The sequence below is a fragment of the Nycticebus coucang genome, chromosome 15 (assembly GCF_027406575.1).
Source record: "Nycticebus coucang isolate mNycCou1 chromosome 15, mNycCou1.pri, whole genome shotgun sequence".
Taxonomy (NCBI): domain Eukaryota; kingdom Metazoa; phylum Chordata; class Mammalia; order Primates; family Lorisidae; genus Nycticebus; species Nycticebus coucang.
In genome coordinates, this window is record NC_069794.1 from 76,288,990 (window position 1) to 76,312,933 (window position 23,944).

The following is a 23,944-nucleotide window of genomic DNA, read 5'->3' on the forward strand; positions in this document are numbered from 1 at the left end:
CCTGGTTAGGATAGCCAACTGTTTATCTATTTTATTGACCTTTCCAAAAACCAACTTTTAGATTTATTGATATGTTGTATAATCCTTTTGTTCTCAATTTCATTTAATTCTACTCTAATTTTGGTTATTTCTTTCCTTCTGTTGGGTTTGAGTTGGAATGTTCTTCCTTTTCCAGTTGCTTGAGATGTCCCATTAAGTTGTTAACTCCCTCTCTTTCTGTTCTCTTGAGGAAGGCTTGCAGTGCCATAAATTTTCCTCTTAGGACTGCCTTTGCAGTATCCCAGAGGTTCTGGTATTTCATGTCTTCATTATCATTTTGTTCTAAAAATTTGGTAATTTTCTTCTAAATCTTGTCTATGACCCAGCTATCATTCAGCATAAAGTTTTTTTAGTTTCCATGCTTTTGTATAAGTATGCAGATTCCTGTTGTTACTGAGTTCAACTTTTATTCCATGATGATCTGAGAAGATGTAAGGAATAATTTGTATTCTTTTAAATTTGCTGAGGTTGGACTTGTGACCTAAGATGTGATCAATTTGGAGTATGTTCCATGGGTGATGAGAAGAATGTGTATTCAGTTTTGTTAGGATGAAATGTTCCTATAGATGTCTATAAAATCCAATTGTTGAATGGTTAAGTTTAAATCTAAAATTTCTTTGCTGAGTTTCTTATTGGAGGATCTATCCAACACTGCCAAAGGAGTATTAAAATCTCCAGTTCTTATGGTGCTGGAGGAAATCAAGTTGCTCATATCTGTTACAGTCTCTCTTATAAATTGAGGCACATTCTGGTTGGGTGCATAAATGTTAATAATTAAAATCTCATCATGTTGAGTGTTACCCTTAACAAATATCATGTGACCATCCTTATCTTTCCTTACTTTTATTGTTTTAAAGCCTATTGTATCTGTGAATAAAACTGCAATACCTGCTTTTTTCTAATTTCTATTTGTCTGAAATATAGATGACTATACTTTCACCGTGAGTCTATATCTTTTAAGGTAAGAGGAGATTCTTGTATGCAACAGATATCTGGACTAAGTTTTTGTATCCAATCAGCCAGCCTGTGCCTCTTTAGAGGACAATTTATACCATTCACATTAATTGAGAATATTGATAAGCCAGTGGACATTTTTAATCCTTTTGCCACTATGGAAGTTGGAGTTTGATCAAAATTTCTGAGTGAGTTTATTTTGGTGTAGAGGATTGCACTGATTATTATGAAGGATAGGTCTAAGAATATAGCTGGTTTAGTTATGGCAAATTTCTTCAACATGTTAATTTCATTAAAGTATTTAATTTCTCCATCATAAATGAAACTCAGTTTAGCTGGTTATGGGATCCTGGGTTGAAAGTTATTTTGTTTTAGGAGATTAAAAGTCGATGAACAACCTCTTCTAGCTTGAAAGGTTTCAGCAGAGAGATCTGCAGTCATTCTAATATTCTTTCCATTGTAGGTTATGATTTTATTACATCTGGCTGCTTTCAGAATTTTCTCCTTCATATTATCCTTGGCAAAGTTAATTATCATGTGTCTGAGTGATGTCTTATGCGGATTGACGGGGTCCTGACACTGTCTGCTATCTGAATTTCAGAATCTCTTGGCATGTCTGAGATGTTCTCTTTGATTATTTCATGGAGTAGAGCATCTGGGCCTTTCAAAGTCACCTCATTGCCTTTTGGAATTGCTATCAGGCAAATATTAGTTTTCTTCGAAGTATCCCAGAGCTCTCTGAGAGAATGATCCATTTTTGCTCTCCACTTCTCTTCCTTTCTGAGCATTTGGGAGCATTCAAAAGCTTTGTCTTCAAGGTCATAAATCCTTTCTTCTGCCTGCTTCATTCTGTTACTGAGGGATTCTACCGTATTTCTCAGATCTTTGAGGGCTGCAAGTTCTTGTCTCAATGTGTCAAAATCTTTGGTGATTTTGTCTTTGAATTCATTGAATACTTGAGACAACTTTTGAGATGCTCCTTGAAGTTCTCATTCCAACTTTACCTCCATTCTATTAATCTTATTTGCAATCCAAATTCTGAATTCTATTCTGACATCTCAGCCATCTGTTTATGAATGGAATCTTCTGGTGTATCTCCCATGTCTTTCCTTGGGGAAGTTGATCTACTCTGATTATTCATGTTGCCAGAGTTTTTCCACTGATTCTTCCCCATGACCATTTTACACCATTGGCTAGATGAGCAGATAAAGTAAGTTGGGTTGGGGGCTCCTGGAGTAGGGATTAACCAGCTATTTGCCCAAGAGCTAGGACTGGTGTCTGTACCTTTTTCCTTAGAGCTTTGCAAAGAACCCGTACAGTGCTATGGTCTGAGACACTGGGGACCTGCTTGGTGTGGTGGGGCTAAGTGGTTCTGTCTTGTTTTCAGCAGGTCTCTGTCCACTCCTAATGAATCAGTGAATCTGGGTTGAAGTCTCAGCTGTGGAGAAATACCAGAAACTAAGTCACCCCCCACACCCCACATGCAATAACTAGAAAAGGAAAGTCAAACCTTCCCAAAAACCACACAGTCAGGGTATCCTTTTGGATAGTCCTTGAGTGATTGCCCCAGGTCAAGAGTTCCAAATCAATTGTCCCAGTCAGCACCCAGTCTCAAGTGGGAGTGTTCAAAAGGTCTCCAGCAATTAGAAAGCAGGAGTCTGCTGGCAACTTGAGTATGACTTGCTCCAGTGCTCTGTGGAGTCAGAAGGACCCACCCAGCAAATGAATTACTCCAGGAAGGTTGATGCCTACTTCACCACCTTTCACCTCTGTCAGATCCTGTCACTGTAACACCACAGAGCTGTGACCCAGTTCCCTCCAATGAGCAGATGCTCCAGGGCTTTGTGCTTGCCTTAGTCACAGGTAGATCTATGTCTCCTCAGCCAGACCATTGCACTCTGCCACCAGCCAGCAGGGGGAGCTGAAGCTTGTAAATCTCGGGTGCTTAATGGAAGCTGAGACGATTCACTCAGTTCCAGCCCCATCCCAGGTTGATGTTGCTGCCACTTATATTCTTGCAGAATTTGCATTTCTGTCCCAGCTATATTCCCCTGTGGGCTAGGTGCTGTTTGAATTCACAGAAACTGTGACTCAGCCCCACCCTGTGCCATTGCTGTTGCACCAATTCTCACGGAGCTGGCATCTGTCTCTGCTGCACTCTGTGTTGGGGCAGGCGTGGTTAGAGTTCACACTCAGCTCTCGGTTTCTGCCTTGCCCTGGCCTGGTGCTGTTACCCCACCTGCTTTTGTTTTAGCTATGTTCCCCTGGGGGCTGGGTGCTTCTTGGGCTCACTAAAGCAGCACTTCTGACTCAGCCCCCTTGGGAGTATGCCATCTTTGTGTGTGCATGTTCTAGCCTCTGTCCCATCTCGCCTCACCTGAGCAGGTACCACTTCAGGCATACCCTTTACTCACGAGGCCTGTGTTTCTATCCCAGATCTTTTCTGCCAGTGGCTGTCACCAGAATAGAGGCCTGGCTTTCCCTGGTTGTCAAGAGAGGTGGGGACTGTCTCTCCAAAATATCCCCAGGGGTGTGAGCCCTATTTTTCCTGCTACTGCCACTGATGCTCTGTGCCACGGAGCACTGCTTCTTCCTCTCCCTTATGGCTCCCTCAGTCCACAGTCCTCTCTTTACACCCATGCCACAGAATCAGCACTGACCAGCAACAGCCCAGCCTTGTCAACATCTCTTGAGAAAATGCCCAAGAATCTCAACTCCATGGGGGACAGTCTTCCAGACCTTGGGGTGAGAGTGGAGTGCTGGGAGTTCTGAATTGTAGGTAGGGAATATATACAGTTTTATGCCTGGCATGAGAGTGCCATGGCACACTAGTGAGTCCTCTCTGGGGAAGGAATTCCAGTTTTTAGAAAGTCTCTCCTGTGGAATAAAATAAGAGGATTTCAGAACTCTGCTTGCTTGTTTGTAGAAAGTATACTGAGAGCTGTTCTCATGGGGGGAGGAGGCACTCCCATTCTCTTGGCTATGGATTTTGTACCTATTATTTGTTTCTTTGGGATCGCAACTTGCCTCAGCAGGGTTGATGTGCATTCTTCAACCTTCTCTCTTGACTCATCTCCAAACCATCAGCTTACTTGCTAAACTTCTGTCCTTTAACTCTCCTTCTGGACTGGAGCCTCTGTGGAAAGCTGGTTCCAGTTGGCCATATTGCCTCTGCCTCCTCCAATTTCAGTCTTTTCATGTGGTTATCCAGTTCTCCCAGCACCATTTATTGAGCGGGAATCTTTTCTCCAGTGTAAGTTTTTGTTTGGTTCATCCAAGATCAAATGGTAATAAGAGACTGGTTTCATTTCTTGGTTTTCTATTCTGCTCCTAATGTCTATGTCTCTATTTTTATGCTAATGCCATGCTGTTTTGATCACTGAAGTCCAGTAGAGAGATGACTCCAGCTTTGTTTTTATTACTAAGGATTAATTGCCTTGGCTATACAGGTTTTTTTCTGTTTACATACACAATGAAGTACTATTTTTTCCCATTTCTTAAAAAGATACAATTATATTTTAATGGGAATTGTATTACATTTGTACATTGAGTTGGATAGAATAGACATTTTAACAATGTTAATTCTTCCCAGCTAAGAGTATGTTCTTCTGTTTGTTAATGTCTTCTATTTCTTTTCTTAGGGTTTTATAATTCCCTTTTAGAGGTCCTTCACCTCTTTTGTTAAGCTACTGTGAAGGGAATTGTGTCCTTGATTTGCTTCTCAACTTGGCATTATTGGGATGGTATATGGCTAGTGATTTGTGAACACTGATTTTATACCCTCAGACATTACTACATTTCTTTTTATTATTATATTTCTTGATCACTTCCAGGAGTCTTGTGGTGAGTCTCTGGGATTTTCTAAGTATAAGAGCATATTGTCAGCAAAGAGAGATAAATTTTTGACCTTCTCTGCCCCCATTTAGATACCCTTAATCTCTTTCTCTTGCCTGTTTGCATTGGCCAGAACTTCCAGAAATATATCTACTTCCAGTTCTAAGTGGAAAACCTTTCAATTTTAGTCCCTGTAGTATAATATTGGCTGTGGGTTTGTCATAGATAGCTTCAATCAGTTGGAGAAATGTGCCAACTATACCTCTATTCTTAAGTGTTCTTGTTAGAAAAGAGTGCTAAATTTTATCAAATGCTTTTTCTGTATCTATTGAGGGTATCATATGGTCTTTTTTTTTGCTTCTATTGATATAGTGAATTACATTTATTGATTTGTGTATGTTAAACCAACCTTACATACTTGGGATAAAACCTACTTGATTGTGATGTATGACTTTTTAAATGTGTAGCTGTAATCTATTTGCTAAGTTTTTTTTCTGTTTTTTTTGTTTTAGTTTTTAGTATTTTTGAGTCCATATTCATCAGTGAAATTGGTCTGTACTTCTCATTTTTATTTGGGTCCTTTCCTGGTTTTGGTATCAGAGTGATGTTTGCTTGATAGAACATGTTGGGGAGGGTTCCTTCCTCTTGATGCTTCAGAATAGGTTCTGTAGTATAGGTACAAGCTCTTCTTTGAAGGTTTGATAGAATTCTGGTGTGAAGCTGTCTGGTTTTGTTGTTGTTGTTGTTGGAAACTTTTTTTATTGTTTCTTCAGTTTCAGTGCTTAATATCGGTCTGTTTCTTCCTGTGATTCCAGATATTGGGCCATTTCCTCCACATTGTTATATTCCTAGCCTAGGCATAGAGTTTCTTGCAGTAGTCAGAGATAATCTCTTGTATCTCTGTGGTATCTGTTATTATTTCTCCTTTTTCATTTCTGATTGCAGTTATTAGAGATCTTACTTTTCTTTTCTGTTTCTAGTTAATCTGGCCAAAGGTTTACCAATTCTGTTTATCTTTTCAAAGAACCAATTTTTTGTTTCATTAATTTTCTGAATGATTCTTTTGTTTTCTATGTCATTTATTTCTAATTTGATTTTGGTTATTTCTTTCCTTCTGCTAGGTTTGGAATTAGATTTCTCTTCCTTTGCCATTTCCTTGAGATGCTTCATTAGGTTGTCGATGTGCTCTCTTTCTGTTTTTCAGATGTAGGCATTACCTTAATGTTTATAGCAGCATTATTCATAATTGTCAAAAGTGGATACAACCTGATGAATGGATAAACAAAATGTGGCACATCCACACACAAAAAATATTGTGGTTTTTGATAGGTTTTTTTCTTATTTTTTTTAAGATGTAGTCTTATTCTGTTGCCTTCAAATTCCTGGGCTCAAATGATCCTCCTGTCTCAGTCTCCTGAGTATATGGACTACAGGCACAGGTCAAACCTGGTTGATTTATTGTAGAAAGGAGGTCTCACTATATTGCTCAAGCTGCTCTCAAACTTCCCCCTCAAGTGATCCTCCCATCTTTGCCTCCCAAAAGACTAGGATTACAGGTGTGAGACAACACACACAGAATATTCTTTGGTTATAAAAAGGAATGATGTAATAAAGCAGGCTCAAACATGGATGGACCTCCATGGTAAGTGAAAGAAGCCAATTACAAAAGATAGCATATCATGTGATTTGATTGAAATGAAAAGACAGGCAAATCCACAGACACAGAAAGTAAATTAGTGATTGGCAAAGTAGATTGGGGTGGAGAAAAGGATATGGAAATGGTGTTTCGATGGCTGCACATATTTACGACTATATTAAAATCAAGTGAGTTATACACTTTAAATAGATACAGTGTATGCTATGTAACTTACATCTCAATAACATTGTATTTTAAAAAGCATATGAATAAGAATAAATTCATATCAGTTAAAAAATACAGAGGGGTACTAATAACAAACCAGAAAAGTCAGAGAATTTAGGGAAGATATTTAAAATGAGAATTTAATAATGTTGGAATGAACCTCAGAAAAACTGAGTATCAGGAGTGAACCTCTGAAAACTGAGTATGAGGTTTTCAAGAGAAAAGTATCGAATTTAAGATAAGGAAATCACCTTCTTTAGCTTGTTGTTCTCACCCCATACTATTTTATCCTTCAAACTCACATGAATTTTAAATCTCCACATATAGGAGAAATGACTCTTCATGCCAGTGGCAGAGTGGAAGATTTGAGTAGTGGAGTACTCCACATAAAATATGTGATAATATTTTAAGCCATATAGGTTAATGCAAAAGAAAAATTTTTTATCAAATATAAGTTAAATAAAAATAAAAGAAAAACATCAGTTACTACTCTGTCTTGAAAAATTAATGGACTAGTAAGTATACTAAATATTTACCAATTTATGAATCTCTACATTATTTCTATGATTATCTAAAGTGAATGACATGAAAGTACTAAGTCTTAATTAAAAACTTATTATTTATTTTACTGCACCATAACTTCCAGTTATATTAAATGATCTCTAGAAAGCAGACAAAGATTTTCTATGATCTCTGATTTCTTTAAACATATAAATAAATGAAATTTTAACAAAATGTACTACCACTGAAGGGAAATTTTATAGCACAACAGATATCAAGCACCAAAAATAATCCTCATCTTTATTCTTTTTTCAAAAATCCTTCATTACTCATTAGGCAAACAAAATAATTGGGTTTCCTAGAAGAAAAGGCAATTTAATAATGCTTGAATTATTTATATAAACCTAAAGACCTAGTAACAGATGAAATTTAATAACTCAAAATTTGTTGTTTTTATTTCAAATTAATATGAGGATACAAAATTTTAGGTTACATTGTTTTCAATTCTAAGGTAAAGTTCAAGTTGTAGTTGAGCCCTTTAACCAGAGGACATGCTGAACACCCTCACATTGCGCACGTTAGGTGAGATCTCCCCAATTGCCTTCCATTCACTCTCCTCCCAACTCCTGCCTGTCCCCTCCTCCTTGATAGACTATATTTTTAATCACTGGAAATTTTATTCCACACTGTGAAAAACAAAGTTTAGAAAAAGTACTGAAGTAACTGTGTAAAACACAATATTTAAGTGAAATAGGGCTTTCTGAAATAGGATGAACCGACAAGACCAGCTTCCACACTGTGTAGGAACTATTACATGAAATGCAATATGCATATTATACGAAGCATTTCCACTTCTGCTTTTTCCACAATTGACTGAATAATATTCCATCAATGTTGTCAAGTGATTGCAATTGTTCTGTCTCCCAAAAAAGTATCTGACAACATTGAAATTTTTCTCAACTTCAATAATTCTTCGTTTCATTTAATTACTGAACTCAAACTTGGTCAATTCTAATTAATATACTGTTTTCAGTTTTATAGTTGCTTAGAAAAACTAAATTCTTGGCATTATAATGATCAATTCCAATATCTAATTTTTTTTCTTCACTTCTTAATTTTTTGTTTCTCTTAACAATTTTCTGCTGCCAGTGTTAATGGTAGTTAAAGTAATTACTTTGACATGGTTCATTCTAAATGTGATTACCTTAATGACTTGCTGAAATTAATTATGTAAATACCCCTTAAATGGTCTAAATATTATAGAATAGTAACCTGTGTCACATCATGTAGTAAAATTATATTATGTGCTTTAATTGTATGACATGAGCATATTTCTAATTAAATAACGATTATTAGGAATAATGAATTTTGAAAATGACATAACTTTAAAATTGATAACTTAAGAGAAAAGATTAGAAAAACTAACTACAAAAATTACTGTGTAAACCACAATATTTAAATGAAATAGGGCTTTTCAAAACAGGTTGCGCTGACAACAACTTGTAGAAAATTCTAATTACTTATGCAACAAAGACCAAATATTCCAAAACTTTATAAACATAAATTTGAACACATGTCTCAGTTGCTTTGGAGGATATAACTTGGAGAAATAAAAACTATAATTTGGCCTTCATTGACTATTAAATAATGGAGGAACTTCAAAAAACATATAAGAAAATTTCATTTAATATTATATTCTTAAGAGTCTTATTAATATGACAAATATCCCACACAATCCCCAAAATATGTGCAAGTAAATAGAAAAATTAAAAATATATATATAAATTGGGCATGGTGGTGCATGCCTGTAGTCTTGCTACTTTGGAAGCTGAAAAGGGAGGATTATTTGAGCCCAGGAATTCCAGTCCAGCCTGCAATATAGAGAGATCCTCATCTCTATTAAAAAAAATTTTTGTAAATGAAAGGATACAAAAACTATTATATCCTATGAAGAGTTAAAACTTACATTCATTACTCCTTAAACATACTGAAATGTTTTCTTGTAGATGTCTTATGCTGAAAACTTAATTGTGATATAATAGACAAATAATAAAACATACAAATCTCAGAAAAGCTCAATAAATCTTTAAGTATATATATACCTATGTAACTGTCACCCAAATCAATACATAGAATATTTATAGAACTTTAGAAGGGTCTTTCTCTTTTAAAGATTCCCCTTTATAGTGAGAAAAACTCAATTCTGATTTCTGTCTCTCTTGACTCATCTTGCCTGTTCTTGAACTTCACATAAATTGAATCATCAGTATGTACTATTGTGTTTGGCTTCTTTCACTAAACATAAAATTTTACAGATTCATCTAAGCTGCCTATCAATGACAGTTCTTTTTAATTGTTATGTGGTATTCTACTGTTTGAAAGCACCAGTTTGTTTCCTGTTGATAGATATTCCAATAGTTTGTAGTTTGAAGACAGTATAAATACAACTGCTGTTAATATTCTTATGCAAGTATTTTGGTCCATATATTCATTATTTTATCTTGAATATATATACGTAGTAATAGAATTGTTAGGCCACTCTGCAGACTTAACATTTTGCTTTAGTGGAAAACCACAAAACATTTCCCAAAATGGTTGCAACCATTTTACATTCACACCAGCAAGGCATAATAGTTCCAGTCACTCCACATCTTTGCCAATACTTGGTAATATGGGTCTTTTAAATTAGAGCTATTCTGGGATCCCAATTTAATGTCCACTTGCATTTCCCTAATGAATAATATGCATATTTAATGAGCATGTTTTTATTTATTTATTGGCCATTCAAATATCTTTTTTTATGATATGCATATTCAAGTCATTTGCCCAATTTTGTTGGGGAACCATTCTGAACTCTAAATCAAAAGTTAGTGACTTGAAGAAAAAGGGCTTGGCAAATCTATTTTTGGTGTGATGAAAGAAGCAATTGCCTCCAGTTTCCAGATACAATGGTAAAAATAATTCAAGAGAGAGTGGTCAGCTCCTAGACTTCATTGTACTGTTGTTCCTCACTGCAAGGTCTGCACCCAAGTGATCTTGTCTCATTTGACCAGTTCCACAGTATGCTTTTACTAATTGAGTCTGATGCCTAGTTTCCAGACCTGTTTCTCTTGGTCTTCCAGAAATTCTATGAATTCACTAATGTTTCATAATAAATTATTATTCTCCTCTAATTAGCCAGAATTTTTTTCAGTTGATTTCTGATAGAAACTGTGACTATGACAGTTAGATATGTTACAGAAGTATTTACTCTGAGAAAGGCTTAAAAATCATAAGAAAATTGATGATTTGTTATAGTAAAATTGATGATTTGATGCATAAAAGTTAAGAAACTAGAAAAAACTAATGATTTAGATTAAAAGCAAAAATTCAGTGAAACAGAAAGTAACACAGTGAGAGAAAGCAACAAAAAATAAGATCCAAAGCTGTGCCTTCAAAAAGATCAATAAATGTTTATTTTACATGGCATTGTGAAGTGGCATTGTCATTTATAAACTTCATACTCGAGAACCATGCAAATTCCACCCAAAACTCACAGAAACATCTCATAATGTTTTAAGTTTTAGTTTATGACTTAGTGTTGGGCCATATTCACAGTCATTGTGAACCACATGTGCCCTTTGGGCTGTGGGTTGGATACCCTGGTTTAGGCAGTTGGGTGATTGCTAAGCATGTGAGGGCTCTGGAGGGTAATGCACTGAGCAAAAAGAGCACAGAAGCTCCATGCTATTTCCTGTATTTTGTACCATCCATCTCTTCATCTGGCTCTTCCTCTGTATGTTTTATTATATCCTTTACTGATAAAGTTGTAAGCACAAGGGATTTCCTTGAGTTCTGTGAGCCACTCTAGCTTATTAATTAAGGGCGTGGGAGCCCTGATTTAGAGCAGGTCAGTCAGAAATATAGGTAACAAACTACTAATTGCAACTGGCATCTGAAGTAAGGGCAGATCCTTGGGGCTGAACTCTTAACCTGTGGGATCTAATGCTATCTCCAGGAAAGTGTCAGGATAGAATTGAATTAAAGGCATCCAGTTGCTGTCTTCTGGAGAACAGCTTGGTGTGGAGGGAAATTCTCTTGCCCCTACGTTGATGTCAGACTTTTGTCTTAGGTGAAGAGTACAGAATAAGAAAAAAAGGTTTCCTTTTTCCAGTCCTTATAATTCATGAATATAATAAAAAATCCTCAACATGGTAAGAGCAAATTGGATCCACTAGTATATATTTTTAAATGATATAATAGGATCAAGTAGAGTTAATCCTAAAAACATTCTATGTTAGTTTTAACATTTGAAAATCAAAGTATTTAGCACATTAACAGATTAAAAAAGAAAAAACACATGATTTTCCCAGCAAATGCAGAAAAAAGCATTTAAAAAATTAATGCTCATTCAAATAACAACTCTTGGAAAATTAGGAATAGAAAGAAATTATCTTGTTCTAATAAAGAACCTGTATGAAAAATGTACAGCTAGATAATACTTAATGTTGAAATACTGATCATTTTCCCTTTGAGATTAGAAATGAAACAGGAATATCCATTTTCATAACTGATCTTCGACACTGTACTCAAGATTATAACCAAGGCAAAAAGGGAAAAAAAGAAAATGAGTACTAAAATTTGTAAGGGAGAAGTAAAACTGATCTCATTTTCAAATTGCATAATTATTATCTATAGAAAATCTATAAAGCAACAGAAATAACATAAATGAAGGGTTTCCCTGAGTTCTGTTTGCTACTCTATTAAAGGTTAGCAAAGTCACAGAGTACAAGGTTAATGTAAAAAATTGAAGTTCATTTTTGTATATTAGCAGCAAACAATTAGAAAATTAAATTATGATATAATTCCATTTACAATGTTGACAAAATATATAAAATATCTAGCAATAAATTTAACAGATGATATATAATACCTATTCACTAAAAACCACAACAATATTTTTAGGACTGTTTTTCCTCTCAGAAACTTGAATATCATTCAATGCACAAACTTAAATTGAAGGTCAAAAATAAGTCAATTTACTTGGGTTTCAGCAATGATATGTAAAGTACTTGGATCTATCACTCCAATCCTCATAGAAAAAATGCTGCACAAACTGAAAATCAATTTTTCCTGTACCCATTGGAGAACTGAGAGGTTGCAGGGAAAACTGCCATCCAAAAATCTGGAGAGACAAGTAAATACAGAGAATCATCACTGAGATCTGCCTACTTAGAACAGAAGCTGGTGGACCTAAAAACTGGTGGGAAGACTTACATGATAACTGATGAATTGCTGGAGGCCTAGTGTGGATTAGACTAAAATTAAAAAACTCCTGGGACTTCTTGGAGGAGAAGTCTAAGGAGGCCACCCCAACATACACACTTTCATGAGTTCTTCCTTGAGGAACCTCTCCAGGTTTTCACAGTGAAAAGGCAGGAAGAATTCCCCTCAAGGCTCAGATGGGATGATGGGAAAAGTAACCATTTTGAAAGATGCATTCCCAATAGCTAATGTCTGCTCTCCAAGATTACCTTACCAGAGCCTTATGCCACCTAGATGGAAGAGCATTTGCCTAATTCTAGCCCCTCAGGCCTTTCTATCTCACCCAAGGGAAGGAAAAAAGACTAAGAAGCAAGTGTGAAGACAACAGCCCTGGACTGTTACAAGGATCAGAGTGGTAGATCCAAACTCTTGTGTATCATTGCTGAAACCCATGTGCCTTTGAAGTTTCAGGCTCAATAAAGAACAAGATTAAGTCATAAGATTACAGAACACTTTCCCCCTCGCGTAGCTTGTCACTACACAAACAAAGTTCCTTCGATAACAACAGTGCATTATAGACAAAAGAGCTGGGAGATAGACTCTATTTAAGGAGGAGTTTTTAGGGATGTTCAAAAGACAGCGGGGAGAATAAACAAGGGCAGTTTAAGAATTTGGACTCTCTGGAGTTGACAGCTACTTTAAACATTAAAGTCAGCCCAGATCCCAGCCAGATTAGCAGAAAATTTTCAAGCTAAAATCCTTTTACCTTAGTTCTCATTGCTTCATACATCACATCCAGCTATCACCAAAAAAATTACAACGCTTGCTAAAAGGCAAGAAAAAGCCCCATCTGAAGAAGCAAGGCAAGCATCAAAACCAAACGGAAATACAACACAAATTTTGAAAGTATTAGACAATGAATTTAAAATAAGTATAATTGGGTAGCACCCATAGCTCAGTGGGCAGGGCGCCAGCCACATACGCTGGAAGTGACAGGTTCGAAACTGGTCTGGGCCTGCCAAACAACAATGACAGCTATAACACCAAAATAGCCTTGCTACTTGAGAGACTGAGACAAGAGAATTGCTTAAGCCCAAGAGTTTGAGCTGGCTGTGAGTTGTGACACTACAGCACTCTACCAAGGGCGACATAGGGAAACTGTCTCAAAAAATAAATAAATAACATAACTATAATTAATATGCAAAGGATTCTAATGAAAAATGTAGACTCCATGAAAGAACAGGTAGGCAATATAAACAGAGAGATTTAAACACAAAGAAAGTGTAAAAATAAATGGGTAGAAATAAATAAATGATGTAACAGAAATGAAGATAAGTAAGTAGACTGGACATAGTTGAGGAATGAATTAGTGAGCTTAAAGCTATGTAATAGAAAGTGAAATAAAAAAAGAATTTTGAAAACTACAACAAACTATCCAAGAACTGTGGGACAAATTTTAACAGTTATAATATATAGAGGTATATAATTGGAATACTAGAAGGAGAAGAAAGAGAAAACAGAAGGAGGAATTTCAGCAATACTGCCTGAAGATTTTCAAAAATTAATGGCAGACATGAAAACACAGACTCGGTATGCTCAGATCAATACCAAAAAACTTACACATAAACATATCATATTTAAATTACAGAGAACCAAACACAAAAGGAAATTCTGAAAGAAGCAAGAGGGGAAAAATTACCTTATCTATAGAGAAACAAAGATAAGAATTATAGCAGACTTCTAAGAAACTGTGCAGTAAAGAAGAGAGTGGAGTATAATATTTTTAGATTGTTAAATGAACAAGAAACACAAATCTAAAATTCTATATCTGGTGAAATTATTCTTTAATTGTGAAAGAGAAATAAAGACTTTCTCAGACAAACAAAAACTAAAGGAATTCATTGCCAGCAGAGCTATTCTGTAAGAAACATTTTTTAAGGTTTTTTTAAAGAAAAATTATATGTCAGAAAGTGGGAGCTAAAACTTTTCAATAAGGAAAAGTGTCAGAAAGGGAATAAGAGAAGTCTATCTGAAATCTTTAAAAGCGAATTTAAGAAAATTACACTATAAAAAATTAATAGAAAATTACTGTAACCCTGCAACTTTTAGGTAAGAGAAAGGATGTTCAATATTTGATCCCAATTCTTCTCATTCTTATAATATGAATGCTATCTACTCAAACTTTTAATAAAAACTGCTATATACACAAAAATTTGTTTCATTTTTTATTTTTATTAAAATCAAAGATCTGGGCCAGGCATGGTGGCTCATGCCTTTAATCCCAGCACTCAGGGAGACCAAGGGCATGGAGAATCACTTGAGTTCAGGAGTTCGAGACCAGTCTGAGCAACATAGTAAAATTCCATCTCCACTAAAAATAGAAAAATTAGCCAGGTTCGTGGCAGGTACCTATAATCCCACCTACTCAAGAGGCTGAGGCCGGAGGATCACTTGAACCCAGGAGTCTGAGGTTGCTGTGAGTTAGGCTGATGCCATGCCAGTCTAGGCTGGGCAACAGAGTAAGACTCTGTAAAAGAAAAGAAAAAGAAAGAAAAAGAGAGAGGAAAGAAAGAGAGAGAAAGAGAGAGAGAGAGAGAGACAGAGAGAAAGGAAGGAAGGAAGGAAGGAAGGAAGGAAGGAAGGAAGGAAGGAAGGAAGGAAGGAAGGAAGGAAGGAAGGAAGGAAGGAAGGAAGGAAGGAAGGAAGGAAGGAAGGAAGGAAGGAAGGAAGGAAGGAAGGAAGGAAGGAAGGAAGGAAGGAAGGAAGGAAGGAAGGAAGGAAGGAAGGAAGGAAGGAAGGAAGGAAGGAAGGAAGGAAGGAAGGAAGGAAGGAAGGAAGGAAGGAAGGAAAGAAAGAAAGAAAGAAAGAAATCAAAGATCTGAGTCCATATTTGGTTAGACACGAAGGTAGTGACAGAGAACTGGCCTCACAGAGTGGGCCACAAGAACTCAGCAGAGGCAGGAACAAGTGGCAACTAGATGTGACCTGGGCCACAAGACCAAAAGAATTTATAAGTTCTTGGGGAAAACAAAGACATTCCAATAGATTTGGGTGGAAGTTCAAGGCAATCTTATGTAGATTTTAAGAAGTTGGATAACCCCCAAGTAACAAACAAGTGGGTGGCACTCATATTAAACATAATTTTTTAAATCACTTACCTTATGTGAATTTGCATTCAAATGAATGCGAGGCATTTTACCTGATATCAGTTTGCAGGAATATGCTAGAAAGAGAAAAATAAAGATGTCATATTTGAAAACTAGTGCCTTCTATGAACATTAACAACAACGACAACAAAAAAAGACCTGTTTATGTTCTTCCTTCATTATTCTATTTCAAAGTCTAGTAACCCATCAACAAAAACCAAGAAAGAAGTTATAGAGAGAAGAGGAATTTTAATCTTAGTAAGCAACTTAAATAGAAATGATTGGGAAGGTGCATATGACTAATGGATAAATCTTTACTTTTAAAGTCTGTGGATTTTAATTTTAATTTAATTTCTATGACATGAGCTTAGATTAATGCTTTATAAATTCCAAGTGTTTCAGGAAGTCAAATTCTGTTGTATCAAATTGTTATATCAACAGTATTACACTTAGTATGCTAATATAATTCTAGATATGTCTAAAAGAAGTAAACTTATGCTATTCTCATAATAATATTCAATATGACCATTCAGTGAGATAATTTTTCAACTTGAATGTTTTTAAGTCTCATTTCAAAAATTAAACTGGGGAATTAAGCAAACAGGATTAGATGAAGAGGGCCTGTTTAAAGAAAAAATTATCCTGATACTTGTTAAAACAGTAAGGAAGGCTTTATTTTGGACTATTGCAATAGGGGAAAGATATCAGGCTCAACTCCAGATACAGCAAAGGCAATTGGAAATGTATAGGCAAAGAGGAGAGGGATGAAAAATTACTGTGAGGAGACATCACAGATAGAGGGATTCTTGCTTACCTAACATAACAGAATTCTTGCTAAAGGTAGGCAAAGATCCTTTACATCAAATAGGGGGATGAGGAACTTTCAGATACCTAGGGTGATCAGATATCAAGGTTGGGAGGACCCATGTAGCAAGATCCTTGCTAATGCTGGCTACATATGCCAAAGACAGGCCAGGGACTACAGTGGAGGCCTCCATAAAAACAGAGCTTAGTCCAGGAGATAGTCTTTGTCAGGCTCAAATGCAAAATTACTTCTGTGAGTAGAGGAATAAAACTATTCTCTGAGATAGATGCATTTTTAGCTAACAGTTCAATCCAGTCTTTATACAAGCAGTCATTTTCAGTAGAGATCAGAAGCTGAGGATAGGTCACTTTCTTTTCCTCCCAGTGGCTCAAAGGGACAGTATATGAAAGCTACTGGATAAGTGAAAAGAACTAACCTTGCAGTGCAAAATAATTGGAAGTAGTGATTTGACGGCAAGAGAAGAGCCTTGCAAATGTTGAGCAAGACAGGACAGTATTTCTCTTCCTTCTTACTGGTTCAATATTTGCCTATGAGAATTAATGCTTGTCCTAAGGAGATATGGCATGCCCGTGTGTGCACTGTTGGGACTCAGAAAACAATATCCCAAAATGAAGCTCTCAAATGCAGCCTCAGCATTAAAAGTTTTTCTCTGGCCTTCTCCTGCCCTCCTCTCAGTCCCAATCTCCACCAAAGCCAGGAGGTTGGAACCGGGAGTAAAGCAAAGCAAAGGCAGCCCACAATAAGGGGTAAACTCTCTTCGATTCATTTTTGACCTTTAATTTCATTTTATGCAATGAATAAAATTCCCATTTTTGAAAGGCATAAACAGTCTTAAAAATATTATTACAGCTTTTGATGTAGGGGTTTTATATACAAGAACATAAAAACTAAAAATATTACTGTAAATTCCCCTCTACCTTTCCATGTAAAAACTGTACACCTTATTTAACTGTGGGTTATAGAACTCCAATTCTAGGCAGGGTCCTGCCCCACAGCCATAAGGAAAGCAAGCGTGCTCAGAGAGGCCAAAGTGAATCTAGACATACAGGCTTTGCTAGGTTTCCCCACTCAGTCTACTAGCCTTAGATCATACCCTTTTTTATCCAATCATATAGACAAAGTATGGATGACCATCCTTTTTGAATCTAAGCATAAAAAGGGACAATTTCCCCTGTATCTTTAGGTCTATAGGCTCTCATGTATACACGTTAAATAAATTTGTGTGCCTTTTTTTTAATTAATCTGCCTTTTGCAAATTGTGTTTTCAGGGAAGCTTCAGAGGGCCAGGTTCCCTTTGGCCTCTACAGTACTTTAAATTCTGCAGCTGTTCGCTATCCTATTAACCCTCCCCACTCTTTGAACCACTATTTCATGCTTTTTCTCTCTCCACAAACATCCAAAACATCTTCCCCAGCCTCTTTTCTGCAAAATAAAAATGTGGAGCCCCTTTTTCAAAGGGCTGAGGAAGTTGGGGAGGAAAAACACCATTATAAATACTAAAACATAAAGTTTTTCTTTAAAAACATGTTTGACTTATAACAGGGACGATATTGATATCCGAATAGCAAACTTACAGATTGCAAAATAGTATATATTCAGTGCCATAATTTTATATAATGCAATACAATGTAATACTTTACTATTTTGATATCTTAATCAGGCATAAGATTTTTCTGGCTTTTCTGGAGGGTTATTTATTAGATCATCAAAACATATACTTTTGAAAGCCTCATTTCCAATCCATACAATTGAAAGGAATGTCAGTCACTCACAGCAAATGCAAGATTATAGGTAATTTGTGATTGTTTTTAATTTTGAAAGGATCTTTCTGCTGATACAATTATTTCTAAAACTATTAAAAGTATTTTATAGGCTATGTGAACATTGTGATACATCTCTGATAAACTATTCTAAAAAATGAACTTTTGCATATCTGTAGGTAGTTTCTATGGAGCAATTTTTCTAAAATGATTGAACTCTTCATACAAATAATTTTCATGTAATTTTTAATTCAATTTTAAGTATAAATTCATGTAATATTGTTTTAACATTTTCTCTAAAATCTCCTAAAACTTCTGGATATCCTGAAAGAAACCAAAAAAGACTTCATTATTTTTACAAAATTTGAAATGCCTATTTATGCATTCTACCTCAATCTGTCATCCTTGCCACTGCTGCCTATACCTAAACAAAGACTACTCTTCCTGTATGATAATGAATATTCATATAAAACATTACATATGATGATGAAAATCAAATCAGTATGATGTATCAAGTGCTTACTCATCTCCAGCATTATATTGGGGGTAAAGAAAAAATTTCCAGCAGATACATGATAAGCCTCTCAAAAAAGAAGGTAACAAAACTAACAAAGAAAACAAATCATACATTGGTAAACTAAGTGTTGAAGTATGAAGACTACTAAGGCCAAGAAGCAGCAGAGCAGTGTGGAATCATGACAAAAAGCTTGCAGAAGGAAATAAGTAGTGCTGAGGTTTTTTTGCTTGTTTTTGTTTGTTTGTTTTTTTAACATGAAACACATGTGTGACAATAGTCCTTGTTTTCCTTGTGGCCATTAACAGAAAATAATCCTTGCAGATTAATTCTTTAAAGTAAACCTCCTGCCAAATCCTTTGGTTTTTTAACCAATATCAATATTATGTTTAGGCTTCAAACTGCACTGTGATAGAGAAAAGGGGCTCTATAAGAGACAATGACAATCAAATCTGTCATTATATTCATAAAGGCAGCAGTCAATACTTTACAAAGTCTTCACCAGGCCCAGTACTTTAGGAAGAACTTTACTTTCATTATCTCAATCATTGCAACCATCCAAGGTATCCTAATTATCTCTATTTTATAATAAGAAAACTAAATGTTAGAAAAGTCTACAAAGCTACAAGCTAATAAATCCAAAGCAGAAGATTCAGGCTCTGATTTTGGTCCTTATAATCCCAAAGCTTGTGCTCCCCGTTTCTCCTCAAAAGATGCAAAGGTGTCAGACGCAGCTAGCTCAAAGAGAGAATGCATTCTCCAGTCATTTGAACCCTTGAAAGAAACACAAGAGTTCTGAGACCAAAAGCTATGGGTTTTCTGTGGAGAAAAGCAAGGTTATAGAAAACCTCTAAGAGAATCAATTATGTCAGCATGGTCCTCTGCTTTCAGCTATTCTCCTCTCCATGGGAGAGAAAACAATAAAATTTAATCCCAAACCCAAGATTCAAATGGGGTCGGGGGAGTACAAGCTACATTCAGCCAACAGATATGTCTTGCTTTGCCCTTGCAATGTTTTATAGGTTTAATGCAAAATTAATAAATTAGGGCATTCCATATCAAGAGACAGAATTCCTGATTATCTTTTAAAAATAACAAACCTGTGCCAACAGTGGAAGCCCATTTCTGTAAGGCAAGGATGTGCTGGCTGCCCCTTCAGTAGGGTCAATATTATCCCCGTAAACCCACCACCCAATGTGTATATTTTCTTTTATTTCCATCCTGCCTGGTTCTTTCAGATGTTTGAGTCTATAAGTCTGGCTCTAAGAAATTAGAAAGTTTGTTTTCTTTCTTTTTCCAAAACTACCACAGATAACCAAACTTTTTTTTTTTTTTACTTGATGCAATTCGACGTAGCAATTATCTAAGAATTCAGTTATTCTCAGATGGATAAATGAGTGACTACACCATGGTTGGACTCCTGATATGAGTCCTTAATAATTATGTTAATATCTAGTTCACAGAGGACTTGCTAAGCACTAGACCCCAAGCTAAGTTCTTTACATGGATGACCTCAGGGTATACTCACAACAACCCTAGAAGATGAAACCTATCATTTTCCCCATTTTACTGGTGAGAAAACTGACATTTAGAGAGGTTAAGTAACTTTAAAAAAAAAACAACTCTTCATGACCCTACGTTCCCTTCCAGCTGTCATCTTCTTTCTCTGCTCCACTTCTTAGCAAAATTCTTTGGAAGATTTGTCTCCACTCAACACACCCCACATCAAGAGTGCTGCCCGATAGTTCAACCTAACAACTGTGTCTCGAGCTCAGTTCTCTGCCACAGTCTTCATCACGCTGTGGAATAAGTCACCACCATTTCTTGTCTAGACTTCCTCAAAGGCTCCCTACCTATTCTCCCTTCTTCCATTTAGTCTAGTTTCCACATAGTAGGTAACAAATGTTTTAAAAGTATAAATCAGATCATATCACTCTCCTCAGAATCTTACGCATGCCTTTTCTTTGCTTTTCTCCCTGGGTCTAGCCACATTGGCCTTTCTACGGTTCCTAATATATGACGAGTACCTGTCATCCTAGGCCCTTGTGGTTGTTCTTTTCTTTGCCTGGAATGCTGTTCCCTGAGATCTTCCCAATTCTTGCTCCCTCTTTTCTTTTAAGTCTGTGGTTCAAATGTCCCTGCCTGTCCCCCAGGTCTTCTATCTAAAATTGTCCTTGCTATCTCTCTCTATGCCTTGCTTTGTTTTTATTCTTAGCACTTATCACAATATCACAATATACATCAATCTGCTTACTAATTTTCTGTCTTCTCTGCTAGGAGGTAAATAACAAGATGGTAGAGACAGACATTCTTACTCAACATTTCATTTCCAGTTTCTATAATTTCCTGGCATATTAGCCTGTTCTCAGTATTCATCGAATGATTGAAGGTCAAGTAATGGACCTTCAATGGTGCAACCTAATGGAAGCAACATTCAAAGGGTATCCAGTAGACATAGAGTCACTTTAACATGTATGATAGCCACACTGGCAACAAGAATGATCATGGAATAAATAGTAGTAACAACTCCTTCTCGCCATCAAAATTTGTATATTCACTGCTGATAGTCAATTTCCAACTCTATTTCTACAACTGTTAACCCTAAGATACAATCAAATAGTGAAGTTAAAAAAAAAAAAGCTATTCTAAATGCAGGGCGCAGTAACATTGGAAATTAGAGGGGAAAAAATGCCACTTGAATATTTTCACTAATAATCAAACTTTTATAGAGACAATACAAAAATGAACATATAAATTATAGGTCAAAAAGATGATTTTGAGTTTGAAGGAAGGGAAAAAGAAACTAACATATTACTCAGGTTAGCATTCTACATTCTGTATTTCAAGAATGTGAAGGAGACAGAACTGTTTGCTTTGCCAATTTGTTCAAACCCTCTTCCATGTGATATTGAGATTCTGTTACACTACATTTTTCCTATGACATGAAATAGAAGTAACTGTTTAAGCTTAGCCATACATTCTTGATATTGGGACATATTAGTATAGCAGAAACTCAATATGTGACCGCTTCCGTACATTGACCACCTCTTTAAGTTGACCTAATTTTCACAGAACACACATGCAGCATGTGTACGTATCAGTACAATAGGCCTAGTTCCTTATTTGACCACCTTCATATGTTGACCAGTTTGTTACAGTCCCTTGGGTGGTCAACTTACAAAGATTGTACTGTATTTAGAATACTTGTAAAATGAAATTTTCAAAAACTTTCTTTGTGTCCATTACCTACGTTAATTGCAGTTTCTGGTTTGTCTCCTGTCAAGATCCATATTCTTATGTTTGCTTTCAGCAAAGTTGCTATGGTTTCTGGAACACGTGCTTGGAGACGATCTTCAATAGCTGTGGCTCCAAGTAGCAAAAATTTCTAGATGTTTTTGAAAGAGTTTTTTTATTACTAAAGATTTAAAACAAAGGAAAATTTTAAAGACAGAATATATGTAGCAAATGTTGACAACAGTTTTTAAATCTAATAATGTATTATTCAAAGTCTCACACATATATACACACAAAAATGTCTTTCCTATCCTTTCCTTTGGTCTGTTTTACACAATGTGAGGCAGTGTTGCATAATTGGTAAAAACCTAGGCTCTTAGATTCATGGCTTAACTCTATAAGTTACTAGATGTAGGATCATAACCAATTTATGATGTCTCAGTTTCCACATTTATATAATAGAAAAGTTGAGAGGGCGGCGCCTGTGGCTCAGTCAGTAAAGGCACCGGCCCCATATACCGAGGGTGGCGGGTTCAAACCCAGCCCCGGCCAAACTGCAACCAAAAAAAAAAAAAATGGCCGGGCGTTGTGGCGGGCGCCTGTAGTCCCAGCTACTTGGGAGGCTGAGGCAAGAGAATCGCTGAAGCCCAGGAGTTGGAGGTTGCTGTGAGCTGTGTGATGCCACGGCACTCTACCGAAGGCTATAAAGTGAGACTCTGTCTCTACAAAAAAAAAAAAAAAAGAAAAGTTGAGAAAATAAGATTACTCATAGAATTTTTTTTTTTTTTTGAGACAGAGCCTCAAGCTGTCACCCTGGGTAGAGTGCTGTGGCATCACAGCTCACAGCAACCTCCAACTCCTGGGCTCAAGCGATTCTCTTCCCTCCGCCTCCCAAGTAGCTGGGACTACAGGAGCCCGCCACAATACCTGGCTATTTTTTGGATGCAGCCGTTATTGTTTGGCGGGCCTGGGATGGATTCGAACCCACTAGCTCAGGTGTATGTGGCTGGCGCCTTAGCCACTTGAGCCACAGACACCAAGCCTACTCATAGAATTTTTATGAGTTAATATTTGTAAAGGATTGGAATAATTTCTAGTAGGTAATAAATAGTCAATAAATACTACCTATCACTTTAAACATTATAATTGATAAGTCTTGATGTTTAAACAGGCAAGTCCCCTCTCTTAATTACTATTCTTCAAAAATTATCTTGACAATCCAAGGATGTTTTCTACTTCTATATAAATTCCAGAACAAACCTATCAAGTTCTGTGAAAATCCTCTTGGGAATTTGACTCTGTCGTGCATTGTATTACTTTAATAATTTCATTGAGTGTTTCTATATATTATATATACCCATCCATTTATTTAAGTTTTTCATTTTGTCCTTAAGTAAAAGTTGATAATGTTTCATAAAGTTCTTACTCATTAAATCATTTATTTTATACTCTGTGTTCCTACTATGAATTATTTTTCACTGCAGGGATTCAGATGTTTCATGGTATGTAAAGCACAAAGAGATGGGCCAGATAACCTGTAATAATCTTAAATATGTTTATCAGAAGCGAGAACAATCTAAGGACACGATTGTTTTATATTATATTTACTAATTGTTAAAGAAAATTGAGATATAAGCTAATTCTGTGCTGATAATTAGAGTCAAAATAATCTAATTGAACTATTATTATAAATAACTAGTAAATTAAAACTTTTAAATAACCATAGAACTTTTAGTTTTATTGATAAGCTGAATTTTTATAAATGTTAAATATTCAAGAAAAATTGGTCCTATTAGACACCTATTACCATACTATTTTTGTCCCATATCTATAATATTTCAAAGATATTTCTATATTAAAACTTTGCATTTAAATATAAAATCCCCACAACTATCAGAAAGTATTTTCAGGAATTATTTGTTTCCAAGCATAAGAAATAAATTTTAAAAAGAATGCTTTACGCCTTGTCCTGATAAAAACAGCCTGCAAACTATTAATAAAAATAAGGAACTTTCTCAACCTCATAAATGA

The 23,944-nt window shown here is 35.9% G+C and overlaps 1 protein-coding gene across 1 annotated transcript in view; it reads right to left on the minus strand.

Annotated features, from left to right (window-relative positions):
* The window catches only part of LOC128566496 (phospholipid-transporting ATPase IB-like), a 372,171-nt gene that overhangs the window by 175,746 nt on the left and 172,481 nt on the right, over window positions 1-23,944 (minus strand). The window contains exons 21-22 of the mRNA XM_053563334.1: window positions 21,926-22,064; window positions 15,588-15,656 (exon numbers count right to left, since the gene is read on the minus strand). Of these exons, the coding sequence (XP_053419309.1) occupies window positions 15,588-15,656; window positions 21,926-22,064 (208 nt within the window). The remainder of the gene's footprint in view (window positions 1-15,587; window positions 15,657-21,925; window positions 22,065-23,944) is intronic.